The sequence below is a fragment of the Hoplias malabaricus genome, chromosome 1 (genome assembly GCF_029633855.1).
Source record: "Hoplias malabaricus isolate fHopMal1 chromosome 1, fHopMal1.hap1, whole genome shotgun sequence".
In the NCBI taxonomy this organism is placed as follows: domain Eukaryota; kingdom Metazoa; phylum Chordata; class Actinopteri; order Characiformes; family Erythrinidae; genus Hoplias; species Hoplias malabaricus.
In genome coordinates, this window is record NC_089800.1 from 49,641,062 (window position 1) to 49,662,855 (window position 21,794).

Genomic DNA, 21,794 nt, shown 5'->3' on the forward strand with positions numbered 1-21,794 from the left:
TGGTGGCCATTTAGAAGTCGGCCATTTTGGATCCAACTTTTGTTTTTTCAATGGGAAGAGGGTCATGTGACACATCACATGGTTTTAACGTAACTTTATTCTTTCATGAGTTATTTACAAGTTTCTGACCACTTATGAAATGTGTTCAAAGTGCTGCCCATTGTGTTGGATTGTCAGTGCAACCCTCTTCTCCCATTCTTCACACAATGATAGTAACACCACAGGAGAAATGCTAGCACAGGCTTCCAGTATCCGTAGTTTCAGGTGCTGCACATCTTGATGGTATGGTGTGGTATATGGGCTACAAAGAAAGTTAAGAAATTTAAAGAGGGAAGTTAATATCACCAATTATTCCCATTTTATTAAGGTGTATCCATATAAATGGCCCACCCTGTATATTTATCGACCATCCCAGAGCAGAAAAATAGTCCCAGGGTTGTTTTAATCTTGTGCTTACCAAGCCTGATGTTACAGTTTGTTTCTTTTCATAATGGGCAACCCACTTCCAGTCTGTGAATCTTCTGAGAGAAAGGTGAATGTGGGTATAGTTATGAAATAAACTGGACACTGAATAATTGGATGAAAGAATGAATGTTCTTGGCAGTCAAACAAATGCTGCTTTTCACATAATTAAAAAGAACAAAACAAGACTTTAGTGAATATACCAACTTTGAACAGAGTTTGTTTTGAAACACACACTTTACAAAGTGACTTTTTCTGTGCTGTTATGGACTTTTAAACAGTCAGAATGTTTGGCAGCTCATGAACCCTAGCTAGCTTAATTGAGTCTGCATAGGGCTGATATACTCATCACATCCCTGGAATGACCTTTACCTTGTTAGCTCCAGGGAGGTGCTGTTCCACCGGAGCATGTCATTTACGTTATGATTTACATCACTGGGTGACATTTATTACTTTTTTCCATCCCACCCAGTCTGGTTGTGTTAAACCTTTTTGACACCATACATCCATGTGCCCATGGAAGACACATGTTTTTTTCCCTCTTGTACAGGTTAAGGATTGCCTAGCATCTGCCCCCAGGCTTGGAAAAGATGTGATCCATTTGCTTTCACACAGGAAGCTAGGGATGTGTTTCTAGAATAAGCCTGCATGACTAAACGCATCCCCTTGATGCCTGTGTGAAACCGTAAAGGCTCGGAGTAACATGGCTAGTCATCAGGCAGAAGGCAGTGTGGAGAATTAGAATGAGGCTTGGGGGTTAAGTCTAGCAGGAGTCATAAGCACACCACTGAAAGACTCTGCCTGAGGCTACCTGGGCTGTGCAGGCTAATGGCATGTGAAATGTAGTCTTGATTATGTTAGCTGGCTGTCTTTCCAGACAAGAATATACTCCTGGGTTATGGATGTTTTATGGAACTGAATATTGAATATTATCTCTTTACAGAGACACAATGAGAACATGAATCTGAAACTATAGGAATATGTGGTGTGTGAAATTGACATCATAATTTCGGTTTGTGGAAGATTGCTATTGGATTCTGTTGGGTCAACGGTTGTACTTGGTTGTAACCCAGCGTCACACTCTTACATCAGTACGTACAGATGCAGTTGGGACTGGAACAGAATGACGAAGATGGTATAGTGAAGTGGGAGATGTTAGATTTGTTACAAGGTTGGACTGGATTAATTTCTGTTCCAGATTTTTATTTTTGGCCAACGTTGATACACAGAAATATAAATGTGACATTTCTAATTACATAAACACTGAAACACTGAATATTATCTTGTTTTTTTGTGATACTGATAGTGTATAAAGCAGAATTGCAATATTATCCATGTGTTTTATGCAGCCCCAAATTCTATTAAAAAAATTTAATTGATTAAGGAGATACATTTTTACAGGCCGTTGTGAACTAAAGATTACAGAGCAATAGACTGATGCAGTGTCAGTAAAGGTGTAATGCATTTTGTTGGGGGATAAGGCAGCTGACAAAATGCAGGAGCCTGAAGTATAGAGTGCTTTTTTTCCATGAGTCTGTGCTGAGTTGCCTCCCTGAGGAGGTCCCTTGTCAAAGCCACTATTGTTCTCCTGCAGGACAGCTCATACTTACAGATGTGCTGGCCTTGCTATGGAGCCAGAAGTTGCCTCCAGCTAGTTTTCTGTGCTACTTTCTCCTCTCAGCTTCTCTCTCTTCTTTTTTTCCTTGCTGTTTGCAGCTGAACAGAGATTTCTAGTGAAAGTCTGAAATAATGAAGATGATTTTTTTAGGCCACTGACAGCTAGTATTGCCGATTTATAAGGTTTCTGCTGCCATCTAGTGTTGAGAAAACACCTTTCCATTGTTCAATCAGACCATGAACACAATGAACCGAGACGACAATGAAACTGCTGAATGTCTCCACACAAGCACAGACACAGCTTGATTAGATGCCTATTGTTCCCTTTAATTAACCTTTCTTCTTTTCTCTCTTGCTCTCTCCTCCTTCTAGTCATCGCCTTGAGGTGCGAGCGCAGGTAGCCCAGGCATTCCTCTCCAAGTTTCAGCTATCCAGTGAAGAAATGGCCACCTTACGTTGTGCTCGTGACGGCCCCATAACAGAGGTGACCTCAAGTAACAATGTGAAATTTGCCATGTTTTGGGCTGTTTTTCCAGAGTTAAATTAACGTTGACTGGACCAAACTTCTACTGTGAATGGTTAAAATTGAAAAAGTTATTTTTGGAAGTCTAGGCTTGGGTTTAATTTTCATCAAGTTTATACACATCTTTCTAATTAGTGAAATAAAAAGTGCACTCTTTACTGATACTAATATTCAGCTGCACACACAGTTTGTGTAATCTACACAGGAAAGCACTGCCAATCGAAGGTAGCAATCTGAAGCAACTGCACATGAGCGTAGGATCACCATACCCAGTGACAGCCATCAAATACAGGGTTATGAAATTCAGCAGAAGTAGACCATGTATCAGTGGGCCTGTAAACTCTGGAATGTCTTTTGCGTGAGTTAGAGTAGCATTTGTAATTTACAAATGATGATTCACTTCACTACTAGACCTCTCTAATATTCTTGTAGCTGTTTTTTAGTCCGATTCTCACTGCAATGTTCCAAATGGGAGACATAGTTTGTCTTAATATTCTAACACTGGATGTAACACATTGGATGAACAGGTGTCTAGTAGCTTAGTGTAATGCATAAAGCTGACCACAGCATCTACCTAGTCCTGTATGCACAAACTGCCCTCTGGTGGATTACAGATTAGCAGTATAGTTTAGTCTGCTTACAGTTCTTCAATCAGGGACTATTTAATGTAAGAAAGAAGTTAACGTTCATGTGTAACAAAGATTAGATTAAGATCTTAATAAAATAAAATAAATAAATAAATATACAGGAGTTGAACAATGAAACAGAAACACCTGGTGTTAGACCACAATAATTTATTAGTATAGTGTAGGGCCTCCTTTTGCGGCCAATACAGCGTCAATTTGTCTTGGGAATGACATATACAAGTCCTGCACAGTGGTCAGAGGGATTTTAAACCATTCTTATTCCAGGATAGTGGCCAGGTCACAACGTGATGCTGGTGGAGGAAAAAGTTTCCTGACTCGCTCCTCCAAAACACCCCAAAGTGGCTCAATAATATTTAGATCTGGTGACTGTGCAGGCCATGGGAGATGTTCAACTTCACTTTCATGTTCATCAAACCAATCTTTCACCAGTCTTGCTGTGTGTATTGGTGCATTGTCATCCTGATACACGGCACTGCCTTCAGGATACAATGTTTGAACCATTGGATGCACATGGTCTTACTGGTGCAATGTGCAATTAATGAAGACTGGCCACCAGACTGGTCCAATTTAGCCATGAAACCTCCCACACTAAAGTTTCAGTTTCATTGTCTAACCCCTGTGTGTGTGTATATATATGTATCTTTTTGGTTTTGCTTTCAAAATGGTTAGAATATCTCATTATTATACAGAAAGTTTATTATTTAGAATGCCTTAAAACAGTATCATTGTACAGTTTAAAATAAAGCTTTGTGCTAAACAAAATGAAATAAACTGACTGTAGGAGGCGTATCTAAATCTGTTCGGTTGAGGAGCAGGTCTGTTTATTGTAAGCTAATTGGTGGAATAATGTAGCCCTTAATTTGTGTTTGTTCTTTTTGACCTGCAGGATTTCTTTAAAGCTCTCAGTCGTGTCAAGAACATTCATGAGGATGTCAAGGTTTTGCTGAGGACCAACCAGCAAACTGCAGGGTGAGAGGAAGAAAGATCTATATAATTCTCTGACTCAGAATACTTTTATGAATAATTATTATTTCATGCACTATTGTTATTACTAAGTGATAGTTAATAAAATGGTACATAGAAACATAGAATGTGATGTAGGCTAAAGAGGACTGTGTTTAGGAGACGTTATGTTTGGGTGTGCTATTGTGTTCATTAATTTAGATTGGAGATTATGGAGCAAATGGCAGTTTTACAGGAGACATCATATGAGCAGCTCTACCGCTGGGCACAGAGTGAGTGTGTATTCACACCCATGCACATTAAACACATGAAACGTTTCTGGAGCAGTGGCACAGATGTTGTGAGGGAGTGTGTTGAGTCATAGATAAATTCTGACTCACTGATCTCTTGCTGTTGTAATTAAAATACTCTTTAAAAGCCAAAAAGAGCAAACAACATTTAAATTAGTTTCATTTTCAAAAGGAATGTCCCTAACTCTATGAACTTCTGCTTTTTTTTTGTTTTTGTTCTGTTTTCTTTCTTTGCCTCTGTCTCACTCTCTCTGTATTTGTTATATAGATGAGTGTCGGGGGCTGACTCAGGAGACGTGTGATGTTCCTCCAGTGCTGAGTCAAGCCATGGAGGCTCTGCAGGACCGTCCTGTTCTTTATAAGTGAGTATACTCTCTGTCTCACACCAAACACACACATGCACCAGTTGGCCATTTATGATAGAAACATTTGGTTCCAATGACTAGTAAGAGCGTGCTATCGTCCAATACAAAACCATTTGTCCAAGCTTTTTTTTTATTAAATTCAATTGACTGCAGTGAAGTCACAGTACTTCCTTCTATTTACCACATGGTGTCGCCTCAGATTCAAACACTAACTTATTGTTCCATGTAAAATTACCTTTCAGTGCCAGAGGAAAGGAAAGTAATGATGTGGTCAAAGCATGCCTTTAAAAAGCATAGGACTACATTTTTCAAGCTTTTAGTGACAAACAACGGATGGAATTGCCTCAAAATTGACTGAATTGAGAATAGCTCAACTATCTCTTTCTCTGTCTTTTTCTTTCTATGGTAATGTATGATAACACGAAAACTTTCTAATTAAGTGTTCCTAAATTCACAAGTACCCTTTTGTTGGCTACACGGCCACTAATTCTATAGAAGCGTTTGTGTTTGGAAATGGCACATTGGCAAAGCAATGTCAAAAACATTTTCTGTTTGCTACCGGATTGCTAAGAGACTTTTGGGGGATTGCTGAAACAACTTTTGAATTGACTAGTTTACATAAGCATGTGAATGGCAAAGTAAATAAATGTATGGCTATTTTTATTGATGTTGAATCTACTATACTTAATAATAAGGATATTTACCGAAAGCATGTAGGATGCTTAATATAATGTAATTAAATTGGCCAAAGTAATAAATGGACTGACTCTGTACCGTTTTATTAAGACTTACTTTTTAAACCTGTTACAGATGTTAACTTGGGTAGCGTTAGGAGTCTGGCTCCATGATTCTCATTGTTTTAATGTGGTGTAGATTTAGGCCCTTATCTAGTCTCCCTGTTTTATATCCTAGGGTTTTATTCTTAATCATTTTTGTGCACATCATGATAGTATTTGATATTAATATAGAGAGTAACATAGACAGCATTACCACAATGAATCAACATGTTTATGGGCACTGGGAAAATGCAGACATGTGTTGGCAAGTCTGTGCTTCTTTCTTTTTTTTTTATATCCTGTTTTTGGGAGTGATATATTTACATTTTGAATTTACTTTTTTTCTCAGAAACAGTAAAAAGTGAACTGTTTTCAGTATTCATGTTCTGCGTAAGGGGATTTCTATCTCATTGTTTCCATAGACAGAATATAAACTTGGTCTTGTGTTGAGAGTTACTTCTTACTGTTTCCCTTATGATCAGCCATGAGAATGTCCCCTTCTGATTTCTTCAATCCTACCAACAGCACATGCCTTATAAAGGAAACCATCTGAGTATCAGTAGAATGTGCAGTTGTCCTATTATTTCTTAATGTTTCAGGTTGTTGTCATATTATTAAAAAAAGAAAAAAAGAAAATGGAATATGTATACATACAAAGTTGTTTATGAGATAGTTTTACTGTCTTACTTTCTCTCCCACATTCTGTGCCCTGGCCCCTGGTTGAAAAAAGTGTTATGGGAGTCCAAGGCCAGAGCAGAGAGAGAGAAAGTGGAAGTGTATTCCTGTGAAGTGTGCAAAGCCACTCCACCCCTTTTTCCCTGTGGTTGGTGTAGTGGCTACTGTTTAGTCTGCTACGGCTCATTCTCAGCCAGTAGATCAAAACACTGCTGCACTTCCACTACACCGGGGGCCCCCACTGTTTTCAGCTGCTTGTGAGATCGAGGCCCTCTCTAACCTCAGGCATTTTTGTCTCTTTTTTTTCTGGAGGTCATGGTTGGGGTCCAAGTACAGCTTTGTTTTGCACAGGACACTTTCCAGCCTTTTCAGAATGTTTTTAAAAATGAGCATGTTTTCTTTGTTAGTGCACAATAACTAAACATGTTTAACACAATGTAAAGTCTTGCCATTTGGTTTTAAAAACACTGAAATAACAATCTACTACCTTGAAATAATATCATACTTCACATTTATTTTCTTCTTGTGCTGTTAGCCCTCAAATAGTTCTGAGAAAAAGATTTTCAGTGTGCACTTTTAATAGTAGGTTGGTTAAAATGTGAGTGTTGCAAATAGTAGTTTTCACGTTACTGGCTAAATGGACCTGTAATTAGAAATTTAAATAGATTCTTGTATCAGATTAACATGTTTTTTTTTTTTGTCTAGGGTATGGCAATTGTAAAAAAGTGGCCCATGCATTAAAAGGTAACTGTAAGGCTCATATCTGTATCATTTGCCTGATTGTCAGATATACACTGGATGAATTTGGTACAGCCAGACGAAGTGCAGTGGTCCGAGGCTTCATCGATGCACTAACACGTGGGGGGCCTGGGGGCACCCCCAGACCAATAGAGATGCATTCTCATGACCCAATGAGGTAAGGTACTCTGCATAGTCACATCATCCTTTCATTTCCTGTATTTAGATTTTTGAACACATTGAAGAAGAAGAAAAAAAATTAATGGCTGGCTTTTTGAGCTCCAAAAATAAAACAGTCATTTTGCAGCTAATTGAAGGTCATCTTGGGGGTCTTGCTGTCATTTAGCACTAAAAGCCACTCCATATCCCATTACATCACACACATCACTCCTCTGTGCCACCACGTTTCCCGTCCCCCCCTTTTTTTTTGGGCTCTCTGCACTTTCCCATGTGTCTAAACTGTGTCTCCAAAGTGTCAAATCCAATTCTGGCCTCTAAATACATTAAAAACAGCCTGATTCTCTTTCAGCAAACCCTCAGGCCCCCTTCAGGGAATCAGTTAGCGTAGGGGGTTCAGGGAAAGCGCGGCTATTGAGATCTATGGATTTCTGGATGTTGCAAGGAGCCTATGTCCTGTTTCTATTCTAACATCCTCAGCTCTTCTCTGGAAACCTGGGGAGAGAACATCAGGTTCTCCGCAGAACATCGATAAAAGGCGAGAAGAGCGTTTCTCAGAACCGCGTGTCTTCTCACCTCTTTTGCTGCTTTCTGATAAGGAATATAACACTAATGTAATGATGACACGCTGAGGTGGCCATGTTGTGTAATAAGTACCCTGTTGTTATGTTAGTGACAGTCATAGCCAAATCAGCCCTGCCATTGGTCACTGATTATTCATTTGCTCTGATATTGCTCTCTGCACACAAACACACCTTCAAGTAAATGGATTATTTGATATATCTTGAAATAAATCATATGTTCTATACATAGGATATGACTTTTATCTCAGAATGTCATCTCACCTTTGGTGCCCAAACTTGGGTATATATGACTGTATGTATGTGTTTTCTTAGGTATGTGGGGGACATGCTGGCATGGCTACACCAGGCCACAGCCTCAGAGAAGGAGCATCTGGAGGCTTTACTCAAGCAGGTCACAGTGCAAGGTACATCCCAGCTGTACTATATAAATATGTGTGTGTGTGTGTATTGTCAGTGAAATGAATTTAGAAATCCCAAGGCTTGTTTTTTTTAAAATGTCTAGATGTTCACTGGAAAAGTTCTAAGTACATACTTTTTTTGCATTTGCAAAGATCCATATTGCCAATTAAAGCAATAAAAAAAGAATTTCTCTTCAATACAATGACATGTTTAGAAGTTGTTTCCCAGGCGAAAAATTCCCTAATGCCTTAGAATTGGCTTAGATTTTAATTCTATAGCTTCACCTGCAATCAGTACACACTTAACTATGAATTCCACTTAACTCTGTCTCCACTTCCCCCCCATCCATGTCTATTTCTGCTGCTTGCCTCATGACATTTTCAGTGTGTGCGGGACAGGTGCTGTGGTCCAATGTCAAATAAAAAAAATGACAAAAATGGAGGTACATATTTTTGACTGGACAGCAGTGCTATGATACATCTTGTAGCATATAAGCAACACCACACAATCTTACCAAGGTTAAAAAAAATGTCTTAAATATTACATTTAAAAAGGTTTACTGTTTTCAAACATCTACCGCAATCACAATCTTTGGTAGATGAGAAGGCACCTAGTTTATCTTGGAAATAAGCAGTTTTGTGCTCTCACTGTACAGGTGTTGAAGACAGCATGCAGGAAATTGTTGGCCACATAACTGAAGGGGTTTGCAGACCACTGAAGGTGAGGTAAAAGCATGCATGAGACAAGTTAAGTGAAAAAACTTGTCATTATGCATTTTTAGACTTTGATACTAATAATAATAATAATAAGTTACACTCATATATGTAAATTGCTAGGTCAGCTGGCTTGTATAGCTACAGGAATAAAACTCACCTGACTAAATTAGAATGTGATGTATTTATTGTGAAGTATGGTCATACCAATCTGACCCGCACATAAGCTTATTTATATTCAACCCACTTTGCTCTTTGTGGCTGTGTATCACTCAGGTGCGAATTGAGCAGGTGATTGTAGCAGAACCTGGTGCTGTGCTGCTCTACAAACTTTCCAACCTGCTGAAGTTCTACCACCACACAATCAGGTAGAGTAAGCTTACCCTGTGATTGTCTACCACTGGGGACTTTCTAATCAAAAAAACTTAAACACTACTGTTTTCCTCTCATTGTCTCTCTTAGTGGCATCATTGGCACAAGTGTTTCATCTCTGTTGATCACTATTGAAGAGATGCACGTCCTCAGTAAAAAGATGTTCTTCAACAGCCTCGGTGTCCATGCTAGCCGACTCATGGACAAGGTAAATAAGCCTTAGATGTAGGGTTTAAATAAACTAACACTAGGCTGTATTTTTACATTAAATTACGATCATCATTGGGATTGTACGCTTACCAGTAATAAGGAGAATAGAGGATTTGTCATTGCTGCTCTGGGCTCAGCACTGCAGAAACCATGCTATAACTTTTGGAGAAGGGTATGAAAGAGAGTTGTTGAATGAGAGCTGTTGTCTTCTACTGAGTCACTGACTGACTGTATGTTGTAGTGAACACCTTAAATAAAGTGACACTATAATGCTCTTAGTTATACTTAATGTGTGGGACTAATACACAAGTCATAACAAATGGATAAATACATATATTTGTAGTTAAAAAAAATCCCTCACTAATTGAAGTAACACAGCATTGAGTATTGAATATTTCTATGAGCTCAAATCATGTCTGACTTCAGTTGGAAATTCATACCTAACAGTATATTTCTGACTGCAGCGTTATATGAGAGCGTTCATTACGTTCATATAATGTGATTCATAATAAATGCCCTTTATCAACTCCAGAATGTCCTTGAGAACTCAAAAGGGAGTTTTAAAAGCTCACGTATCAGAGCTATGTAAGACCTATCTGGTCTATCTTTTTTGCTATTGTGAAATCCTTGAGGTCAACAAACTCTGAAGGACTTGTACCTTGTAAACACCAGGGCTCCATGCCTCCGCGTAAGCAAGTACACTGGGCTGCAAAACAGCAGCCCCACGACGGTGCTTCTTAAATTACCGCCAAAATATCCTAGAACACGGCCAGGCTTCTTCAGAAGGCTGTTTCATCGACAGGTAGATCGATTGGAACAACAAGAGGGTTTTGCTCTCTGCTCTTCAGAGGGAATTATCGCCTTAGCAGCACGTTAATCCAATCAGCTCAGGCTTAGGGACGTTGCGTATCAGTGGCAAACGCTCAGTGCCAGGAACGCTGACCAGAGCTAATAAGCTCCATTAGAGGCTGCAGGGCACTAGGGTCTGCTAGCGTGGAGGGATGGAAGAAAGAGCCAGGCATTTATTAGTAAGCAGTAAGAAGAGTCAGAGCAGTGTCACACAAGGTAGGCAGGTTATTGAGCATGTGAAGAGGGCAAGTACAGCTTTCTGAAAATCATAGGAGTATTATTCAATTAGCTGTATTGTATAACTGCTTAGAAGCTCTTGCCATTTAGATGCTAGCTACTTCATTCATGTTCTCCTGAATTCTTTTTATAAAGATCAATAAGACCATTAAATACATGGGTTAAAAATATAATATATATTTATATAATATAAAATATGTATATATACACACATACACACACACACAGGGTGGGCCATTTATATGGATGCACCTTAATAAAATGGGAATGGTTAGTGATATTAACTTCCTGTTTGTGGCACATTAGTATATGGGAAGGGGGAAACTTTTCAAGATGGGTGGTGACCAAGGTGGCCATTTTGAAGTCGGCCATTTTGGATCCAACTTTTGTTTTTTCAATGGGAAGAGGGTCATGTCACACATCAAACTTATTGGGAATTTCACAAGAAAAACAAAGGTGTGGTTTTTTCTTTCATGAGTTATTTACAGGTTTCTGACCACTTATAAAATGTGTTCAAAGTGCTACCCATTGTGTTGGATTGTCAATGCAACCCTCTTCTCCCACTTTTCACACACTGAGCAACACCGCAGGAGAAATGCTAGCACATCAATACTCCTATGATTTTCAGAAAGCTGTACTTGCCCTCTTCACACACACACACATATATATATATCATTCTCTCTGCAGCCTGGTACTAAATTCTGAAGTCATCATCATTGTTGTCATGTCACAATACAATCAATATTTCCCATATTTAGGCAGTCTGCTTTTTGATTGGGGAACAGTAAAAAGCAGCTTAAACTAAATTGGATATTAAAACACCATTGTCAAACTATGTCTTGGGATAAAATTCAAGAAAAATCCATAAAGGATTTCTTGTTTCTGGCATTCCATTGTCTTTCTGCTTATTTTCTGTATCTTGCATAGGTTGAACTACCTCCTCCAGACCTGGGCCCCACATCTTCCCTCACTCAGACCCTCTCTCTTCTCAGGGAGGTTCTGGCCTCCCACGACTCTTCTGTTCTTCCTCTAGGTGCCCGGCAGGCTGACTTTGCTCAGGTAATGGACATATTGCTGCTAGCAATAATAGAGAAATAATGATTCTTATACAGCTTACTTTTAAAATACCTAAGTGCTTTTCTAGCTTTCTTTCTTGAGTAGGACACACAAGAATTGCTCCGAATTGCTGCATTATGCAAAAAAAAAATTATTTCCTTCAAAACCCACTATTTATAATACCCTCAGAAAATACATTTAAGTGTTGTGTTAGCAGTGATGACCAGGACTACCGAGGAAAAGCACTACAGCTGATTGTAAGAGTTGTACGAGTCTAAATAGCTGTCCCTGAAATCACCAACAACATCCAGATTACAGGAGCAACATAATGTTTATGGAAGATTTCAGCAACTGAATTATAAAGGCTGAACCGCAAGATGTAAACCTCATCTTAATTCTCCAAAACAGAAGGCCCGATTACAATAGGCTAAAAAGTGCAGAGCAAAGTTTCACAAGGAGTGACTATAAACACATCTTAGAAAGGTCAGCGAGTGGAGAAGAGTAGAACACAGCCAATGCGAGGCATCCTTGCTCATCTGTGAAACATCGTAAAGGTTTTTGATGATCTGGGCATATCTGACAGACTCTGAAGTTATAGGCTCTCAGTTTACACTGGCAGGAATACTTTGATCCACGTGTAGTGCTAAGACAACCACCTCCAACAGAGAGGAACATTTCTGACTGACCAAAACAATGTTTTACTGAGTGAAAAGGCAAGTAAAGCCAAAAATTCCCTCCGCACCAATCAAGAACTGAAAGTTATGCTGTCCCAACTGTCATGCTTGTTTTATTGTAGTGACACTTACTGACCTGGATGTATAGTTCTCTGTACTAAACTTCTCTTTGAAATGGTCACCCTTTAGTAACTGGCTTCTTCTTGATCTTAAGAGTTGCATATATAGTAAATAATCACTTTCAGATATATTGTTGGCTACTTCTTGTAGTAGATATCACTTATTTCTCTTTCCACACGTCTATGTTCAGGTGTTGTCATGTATTCTGGACCCCCTGCTGCAGCTCTGCACAGTGTCAGCCAGCAACTTAGGGACCGCAGACATGGCCACGTACATGGTGAACTCTCTTTACATGATGAAAACCACTCTGGCCCTGTTTGAGTTTACTGACAAGCGGCTAGAGATGCTCGAGTTCCAGGTGCAGTATGACAGCAATGTGTTTTATAGAGAATTTCATGCATGAATTATGGAGATTTGCACAGTTTTCTTTCATGTAAGCTGTTGTAATGAACTTCTTTTTGAACTGACTTGAACTGCAGCTCTTTAAATGAACTTTATTTCTCGTCTATTTTTCCTGTGTGAATTAGATTGAGGCTCATCTGGACACTCTAATTAATGAGCAGGCGTCCTATGTGCTGACCAGAGCTGGACTCGGATACATCTACAATTGTCTACAGCAGTACAGTCCAGAGCAGGTAGGACACATTTTTGTACTGGGTCTGAGATATTGACACAATAAGACCACATTTTTCTTCTGACAGAAGTTGAAGTAGGAACTTGATGCTGTTAAAAATTGTAAAATTGAATTTAGACTCATAATCTTCTACTTCAGGTCTTGGTGCAGTTACATCCCAAAATAGTCACAGGTTGGGATTAGAAGAGACAACGTTTGAAATTCCATATCTGATACAGCACTTGTCTGATCTTTGTACTCAAAGAGTCACATTAACATTAATCTCTAATCTAGAAGTAGTTGTAGTATTCAAGCATTTCAGAACACCCATCGAATTCCAGTAATGTTATTGTACGCTGTAACAATGACATTCATCAGTCCAAATCATCAAGTCATCAGTTTCCTGGGGAATTCTCAAGATTTTACAGTCTCAGTATTTTCTGAATGCCACTCTGATGCTGTGGTTTGAAGACTTTCAATGTGAAACATTTCACTTTCTTAAGTACAGCATTTGGTCTCCTCAGCTCCCAAACATTAACAGAGTTCTATTAAAAGTAGAGGTGATGCAACACGGTGGTAAACACACCCTTTTCCAAATTTTTTTTAAACAAGTTACTATCATCACATTTCTCGGTTTGAACACTTGACACGCTGTCTTTAATTTTCAATTAATTATAGGGTTCAAATAATTTGCACGTCACTGCATTCTGTATTTATTTACATTTTGCACAGTATCTCAACTTTTTATTTTTAATTGAGGCTTTGTAAATCAAACTAATGTATTCCAAAGAAACAGATGAAATGTAGTTTTTCACTGATACAGCCTTTTTAATTGTGTTGTCTTTTGTGGTTTCCTAATGTCTTCTGAACACAATCAAATAGTTAGATTTGAAAAAATGTTTTGTAGTCCGTCTCTTTTCCAACAGGCAAACCACAGAGATATAAACTCATTTCTAAAGTGTGTGTATCCATATGTCATTAAGGAAGCTTTGTGAAGCTGCTCTACGCTGTGGTATATTTAAAGCTGGGTTTATGGCTGTTATATTGCCTGTAACGAGCATGCTGTCCATCGGCCGCTCGTCCCAATCACTGATGGTTCACTTTTCTTTTTTCTTTTTTTTTTTTCTTCCTCCCCCTTTTTCGTATTTTACAGGAATAGTCTTTTGTTTACATAGGCTCTCTTTTAGACCTCGTTTCCATGGTTACACCATGGTAAAGCTCTCATCAATAGATCCCTGAGAGCAGCTTTTTCACTCAAGTTTTTCAGACACCAGGAAATGACCTGAGATTGAAAAAGCCCATGGAGCAAAAAAGAGAGAAATTATTACCCATATTCTCCCATTTATCAAACGTCTGATTATAGACATCTGTTAAAGCCTTTTCTTCTTCATTCATTTTGTTGTTTTTGATGTTTGAGGATATAAAGTCTTTATTTAGCAGAAAAGTATAGGGTACAAAAGCTGTATTGGGGGTGGTGGGGGTGAAGATGTATATTTTTAATTTGTACATAAGTTTTCCCAGAATTCTCAGAGGTCTGTGGTTGTGCTTGTGCATTTTAATGTTCTGTTTGATAGAGTTTTCATAACAATTATTCTTCTGGCTGTATATTCTGGCTGGCGAGGAAAACGGTGAATAATTTTGAATTAGTGATGCATTCCTTGTCTGAAACTGAAATGTAGGGCACATGACTGAAGTTTATCTTTGACAAAAAAGAACAGACAAAAAAACGATTTGTAAAGATTTATGTGTCCACACACCTGTATAATCCTTTAAAAAATGTTTTCACTGTGTTTCACATCATACTGTCTGCCTTGTGCAGTATTTTTGAGTAGAACAAATGATGCAAAATTGTGATAGTTCCAAGAGCTACTTATAACTACCTCGTCATAATCTATTGTCATCCATATGAATGAACACTTGAGAGACACGAGAATATTGAGTAAGGAAAACAGAGAAAGAGGCCTTGGCTCAGTCATGCAGTCTGGTCATTCCTATGCCAGTCCTCCCCCGTGAAAGGCTGTGGGGTGACTAACTGCCTCGAGACACCTGCTGTCCACAAGTGCAGAACACAACTGTCTTGCCTCCTGCTCCGCTGCCTTCTCCTGCTACATTCAGCATTAATTATGGGCACCTCCTGTGCTCTATTACTCTGACTTCTTACAGTGAAAGTGATTTGGGTCTTGATGACAAAGGCATTTTAATAATTCTTTTGAAGCTTCTGTGCTGCCTGTCCCAGAATTCAAAAACCGTTACACTGTGTAACTCCAGGTCATATGTGTGTAAATGTTATTTTATGTTATTTTATTTTATTATTTATTTATTTATTATTTTTAAAATATTATACTCTTCAAATAGGATATAATTAGTCCAAACTAATGGGAATTTAATTTATATCAGTGTTATTAGCTGATTGGAAGTCAGTGTTCCCTCAAATGGTGTGTTCTGCTGCTGGAGAGACCTTGGACTTTAATTGATGTAACATAATACAGTAGATATGTCATGTCTAATATTGTTTGGTACTGTGCCAGTTGTTTTCCCCTTGGGTGGCACTGTGCCTGCAGCTGAGAATGTGTGATGCCCTGGCGTCAATGTGCGATGGACTGGCACCTTGTCCAGGGTGTATTTCCTGCCCTGTGCTGTTAGCTCTCTACTAAAAAGCTGATTTGTTATGTACATATTGGCACAGATTAGCATCTCTCTCTCTCTCTCTCTCTTGCTCACTTACTTTCGCTATCTCTCTCTCTCTCTCACTCTCATCCACCTCCAGGGTCCTCTCTCCAACCTCCCAAGCATGGACAGTTCATCTCTAAAAGCAGCTATGGTAAGTCTTTTGCCATGATCATCTGTACTTGTGGTTACACACTTTTGTTTCTCAGAACACAGCAGACTTTTTTAGGTTTTATTAGTAATGATTTCTTTTTGCTCAGGTCCAGTTTGATCGTTATTTATCGTCTCCTGATATGTTTGTGATGACTCAGCTCAACTTTCTCCTCAGTGCAGCTATCAAGTGAGAAATTGTTTTATTTTGTAATGCTACACACTCTATAGTGCAGCGGCATTCGTGATGTACGTTTACATGTCAACTTTGTCGGTATGGGGCACTATAATTGTCAAGTCATGGTTGTAGCAGTCTGCATTCATGCTGTCTCTTTTTCAAAAATAATAATAATTTGTATTAGATTTCTAATGTATTACAATATCTCAAAATATTTTGACCAGGAAAAGGCAAAAAAGTAGTGAAAGGTCTAAATCAAATTACAGCACCATTAAAAACAATGGCACCACGGGCACATGCTCAGCTAATTTTTTTTTTTTAAAGATCTGGATTTAAAAACATATTGAGCACCTGAATACTGTAAGATAATTACCTTCCAGCAACTGAGCTCCGGGTGATTCCATAGGTTGCAATGTTAGATTTAGGTTGCACACAATCCAAATGGACTTGACTTAATAACAGACTTGCCAATGTCTTTCACAGATTTCAATTGTAAAATGGTTAAAAACATGAACTGTGGTAATGAACAATAACATAATGTTACAGTAAGAGAATAGAAAAGTTCACCAAGCAAAATGACTTCTTGTTAATTCTTGAAGAACAACTGTTTCATTTATTTTTTTTAATTGAATAATCTTGACAGTCCACTATGGCACGTACACAGTTCAGGAGAGGACTGTTCGTTATTGCCCTTAAAACTAATCATGCTGTGGACTGCAAATAGAACGGCAAGCATGAGAGACTACATGTGCGTTTGTTATGTTTCTTTTTTCCCCCCCTCCCTCTCACTTCTCACAGCAGGAGTATGCTTTTAGCATGAGTATGGTTTTGCTGTTAGAGAGAGAGAGAGAGAGAGAGACTGACTGAGTCACATTGTTACTGGGAAATGTAGCAGGGCTCTAGGAGCACTCAGTGTCCCTCAGGTTAATGTTCTCTATTAATGGAGATGGAATTGCGGATGGGCCGGCCACCACTAATTACCTGCCGGTCCATTTCTCTATCTCGCGCTCTTTTTCCCCTCCCTCGCCCACCCGTTCCAAGCTCCAAATCTCTCTCGCCTACACATAACCGCTAAACATGGCTTGAATCTATGTGGCTTTCAGAGTGAGACAAATAGATGTGGAATGATTTATTGGAAAGCTTGTCAACACACATTCATATATTATGCACTTTGCTATACACACTTCATGTTAAAACCAAGCTGGTATTTGAAATTAAAGCATATTTATGCACAGAGATAAATGTTTGCGTGCTTTTCAGTTGCCCTTTTACCGCGAGAGCCCACACTGTCCTCATATGTTTACTACAGCAGCTGAGATTTTGTGTAGCTGTAGGTGGCACTGTTAGCCTCTTCTGCTGACTGTGGAGCAGTGGAGTGGAGACCTACTGTTTGTGTGCAACTTGAAGGATTTTGTGAAGTCTTAGCACAGTTGGCATATGATTTCCTGAAGGACTGCATCTTCTAAAAAATTAGTTGTAATAACGTAGCAGTTTTTATTGGTGTACGTATGGAGGTTCCTATACAAACTAACACTCAGTAAAATGTAACGTTTTGTGTAGTATATTATTTACCTTATTCTCGTAGAGTTTGTAATAAAGCATCATAACATCTACTTGAATTACAACCTCCACATGGCAGGGTTGTAACCCTGGAACAGTGAAAACCTTGTAACCTTGTAAACCTTGAGTATTTAATTTGACCTGTTTACCTGTTAAATTTAGATGACATTTTTTATTATTATTTTCATAGCTTTCACATTATTTAGCCAAAAATCCTAAATAATGAGAATGTTGTGCAACAATTAGTCCTAACATTACGACCCCGTTTTATCTTGCTCTTCAATAGTCAGAAACCCTACAGGACCACCACAGAGCTGCCTTTATTTTGTAGTTGAGCATTCTCAGAATGGGTAAAGTGACACTGGTATAGTGTGGGTATGTTTGTGTGTGTTGCCCTGGTACGAGTGGATCAGACACTACTTGGGAGTTTAAAAATCTGAGCATGCTCCCTGACTTAAATCAGAGGCTGCACTGCTTGTGTTAGTCATTCTCAAGTCCTTCATCATCAGTCCCAGGCCGCTGCCCACAGGATGTTGTTGGCTGGATATATTTAGTTGGTGGACTTTTCTTAGTCCAGCAGTGTTACAGAAGGTTTAAAACCTTCTGCACTGCTGTGTGAGGTCCACTCACACCAGCGCAACACACACTAACAAGTGATCCTACTGCATTTGTATCACTGCATTTCTGTTAATGATCTGTCGCTCAAATAATACCTGCTCTGTGGTGGTTCTGACCACCGAACAACAGGAAAAATGGAGAGCACTGATACAGTAAGTGTAGTTGCCGGAAAAGGGCAATGAGTGAAGAAACTAGGAGGCCATTTTAATGCTGTGGATGATCAGTGTATGTCATAAAGATATGTCTGTTCCTTTTATTGTGGCAGAGGAGTGGAGTTTGCTGTTTTTGGAGCTTTTACTGTAGAGTTTATGCTGTGTTAATTGTTTAATTTAGTCCTTCTGCAGAGTTCATTGGACCCGAGTTGTACTTTCCTCTGACTGCTTGAATGCAGTGTGACTGACCATATCTTTGTCTTACATTTTATAATGTGTAATGTTCATGTTTACATAGACTGTTGTGGCTTTTAAATGCAGAAGGTGTAATATTTTACATCTGTAAAATTGGGTCAAGCCAGTTAAAAACACTATATAATACAAGCTTATACGTAAGACGAAAAGACTGAAAGCAGTAGACTGGTTCTCAGACTTCTTTATTTCCAAACACTCAGATGCAAACAACTGAAATGGATGGAACTTGAAATGGATGTTACAATAAAACTTTTAATTACAGGAAGTGTAGTGACCTTGAATAGCAAACTGAGAACATGTTTTGTTCATCTGTTTACACTTTTAACTATAGGGTCCTGCTTGAATATACTATGGTATGTAGGGCAGACTTTTCGTCAGCAGCTCCTTACCACAGTCTCACCCCCCACAAACCTAAATCGCATTACTTATGTCTGACCGGCCACCAGTGAGCTACCTGGCCCTGCATTTCACTTACACCCCTTAACTGTGATTAGATGAATTAGTTGAATGTGGTGTGGCTTTAACAAAACAAGCTAATAAATAATACATGCAGTACATCGTTGATTAAAGATGGGTTCCACAATGTAACGCCATTAAAACTGGACTTTCTCTTGTAGACGCTTTACTAGACTTGACCACCAAATGCTCCCGTTTGAATAATTTGTCATATACCATTGCTGCAGTACAATGTCCAAGCAAATGTTTAAAGTTCTTAAATGATTCCCCAAATTCCTTCATATTAGTCACTAACAATTACAGCTGCGGATTTTTGTCAGAAAATAAAAACTTGTAAAAAATGTGAGGAAAAACCACTTGCTGCCATGGGGTTGTTTACATTGCCATGGCTACTCCCCTGTCAGTGCAACTGAGAAAAAACATCCGAATAGTCAACAGAAATGTATTTTATGAAGTCCTGTTCCATTTGAAAAATGACTTCAGATTAGATTTGCAGTTCAGATTATTTTCTTGGTCAAAATAACTCAACTGTGCAGATTGAAAACTGATTATTTATTTTTTTCTCTTTTCTTTTCTTCATCTTCCACAGAGAGCAGATTTTCAAGCAGTCCACAGAACTGGTGTGTCGTGCTTATGGAGAGATATATAGAGGTGTAACCAACCCAGCCAATGGCTACAGAGAACCTGAAAGTGTGTTATACAGATCCCCTCAGCAGGTACAAACCCTGCTGTCCTGAGCCACAGCACACACTCCCACAAAACACTACTGGCCTTTTAAGCAGTATCATTGACTTTTGCGTCCAGAGGATCAATTACTGTACACGGCTGGGCCGCAGTTTGAACCGGTCAGTAGGAGGTGGACACATGGGGTGGATTCTTGCGGTGTGGCCTAGGTTAACAGTCGTGGGTAGTAACTGTGTGTGTGTGTGTGTGTGTGTGTTTTGAACTGTTAAGCCACTTTGTGTCCTTCTCTTCAGCTCCCACATTGTTGTGGGTAAAAGGCTGTGTTTGAGGAAGGGAGAACGGCTTGCACCCTGGAAAAAAACCAAACATATTTTTCCTCTTGACATGAATGGATTCCCACTGGCAGGCCTGGGAGAACACACTTAAGAGCTTGTAGCACCGCACACATACATGAATGTACATACTCCACACACACATACAGGTGTGCAAAAACATTTGCACTGCAAAGGTTACACAGTATATTGTGTGTTAGTGGTTTTCCCAATACCGATATTGTGGATTATATTTACTAATCACCCCAGTAATCAATCACTGCATTGTCATCCTCTGATTACCCTTACGAGTTCCTTATGGGAGTTTCTTTGGGTGTTTTGGATTAATCATGGTTTTCATATAAAAATGAAGAAGCTGAACTGTTCATAGTAGACATTCTTGGCAGTGGTTATCACAGTTCCAGCACTTACAGCCCCAAGGGAGTGTATACAGATAAAATCAGCTTTTGGGCTATGCTGGTTAAATGTAGATATCATTTCTGTAAAAAAGCAGCATATTCTACCATCTTCTGACCACTTCATCAGGTTCTACAGATTTAACAATGGCTTTAGTATTGAGGGGCGGAATTGAACAGAAAAACTTTTTTTTTTTCTCTAAATTATTAGAGCAATTACTCATGACCAAATTGAAGAAGGTAACACCTTTAACTAAATTGGGTATTTATTGTGTTATATTCTGTTATTTGTAAATGATTACACTTTCAGAACACACACACACACACACATTACAGAGCCCAGTCTGACTCAGCTCCAGCCTGTAATAAGTAACAGTTTTTCCTTTCTTCTTTTTTTCTGAACTGCATTAAAATACACCCAAATGTTCACATGCTGGTGTCTTTCTCTTTTTTCCCCCCCTTCTCCGCCTCTTTTGAAAGAGATAGTTAAATGAAATTTTGCGGCTGCCCAGCCAAAGCGCCAACCAATGGTGCGCTGGCTGGCTGGATGCTCTCAGACAATGGTGCTTTTATGTCGGCGACCTGATCGCTAGTCACGCCATCCTTTAATTGCAGGCAAAATGCCTGCCAGTGCTCATTCATCAACTATATTTAGCAGAACGATGAAAAACAGCACCAGTATAAAAAATGCCACATTACTCTCTGGCTAATAATAGAAGTTCGCTCTAGTTTTTTTTTTTTTTTTTTTTTTTTTTTTTTTTTTTTTTTTTTTTTTTTTTAAACGGAAGAGGACCAAGTATTGAGCCCTGGCAGGCGTGAGGGGCTGGATGATGAGAGAATGTACCAGGCAGAGGAGACCACACTGGGAAGACTGCAGAGTAGCAGTTGAGGACACACAGGCTTTCATCTGGAGAGGATTTGAAGAGGGTCACATGGCTGCAGTAAGGGGACTCTTCCCACATTGCCTGTGGCCAGCAGGATGGCAGCGAGTTTCGCATGCCTCACATTCAGCTCCAGGCTTTCAAGTCCTTGAAAAACCAAGTCAAGCAAAGTGTGATTGTTGCCAAAAGTTGTGGTCTTTGGTAAAGTGGGTGTTCAACTTGACGTTCTATTTTAAACTTCAATCATATTACAGAATGAAGTGTGATTTTATCACATCACATGTCATTCTTTTCCCTATTTTCTTAGCTCTTTTGCTCTTGGGTGATTTTTTGTTTGTAGTAGTTGTATTGGGTTTTTTTAAGTGCTGTTTAGTTGTTATTACTACTTTTGTTTTCACATAAACTG

The 21,794-nt window shown here is 39.0% G+C and overlaps 1 protein-coding gene across 1 annotated transcript in view; it reads left to right on the forward strand.

The window, feature by feature from the left end:
• The window catches only part of cog6 (component of oligomeric golgi complex 6), a 33,691-nt gene extending 12,755 nt beyond the window's left edge, over nucleotides 1–20,936 (forward strand). Inside the window, exons 5-19 of the mRNA XM_066678889.1 lie at nucleotides 2,452–2,563; nucleotides 4,136–4,218; nucleotides 4,414–4,484; nucleotides 4,771–4,864; nucleotides 7,106–7,234; nucleotides 8,130–8,221; nucleotides 8,872–8,936; nucleotides 9,206–9,297; nucleotides 9,392–9,509; nucleotides 11,525–11,656; nucleotides 12,638–12,805; nucleotides 12,975–13,082; nucleotides 15,828–15,881; nucleotides 15,988–16,067; nucleotides 19,686–20,936. Coding sequence (XP_066534986.1) covers nucleotides 2,452–2,563; nucleotides 4,136–4,218; nucleotides 4,414–4,484; nucleotides 4,771–4,864; nucleotides 7,106–7,234; nucleotides 8,130–8,221; nucleotides 8,872–8,936; nucleotides 9,206–9,297; nucleotides 9,392–9,509; nucleotides 11,525–11,656; nucleotides 12,638–12,805; nucleotides 12,975–13,082; nucleotides 15,828–15,881; nucleotides 15,988–16,067; nucleotides 19,686–19,833 — 1,546 coding nt within the window. The 3' untranslated portion in view covers nucleotides 19,834–20,936. The remainder of the gene's footprint in view (nucleotides 1–2,451; nucleotides 2,564–4,135; nucleotides 4,219–4,413; nucleotides 4,485–4,770; nucleotides 4,865–7,105; nucleotides 7,235–8,129; nucleotides 8,222–8,871; nucleotides 8,937–9,205; nucleotides 9,298–9,391; nucleotides 9,510–11,524; nucleotides 11,657–12,637; nucleotides 12,806–12,974; nucleotides 13,083–15,827; nucleotides 15,882–15,987; nucleotides 16,068–19,685) is intronic.
• The last annotated feature ends 858 nt before the right edge of the window (nucleotides 20,937–21,794 follow it).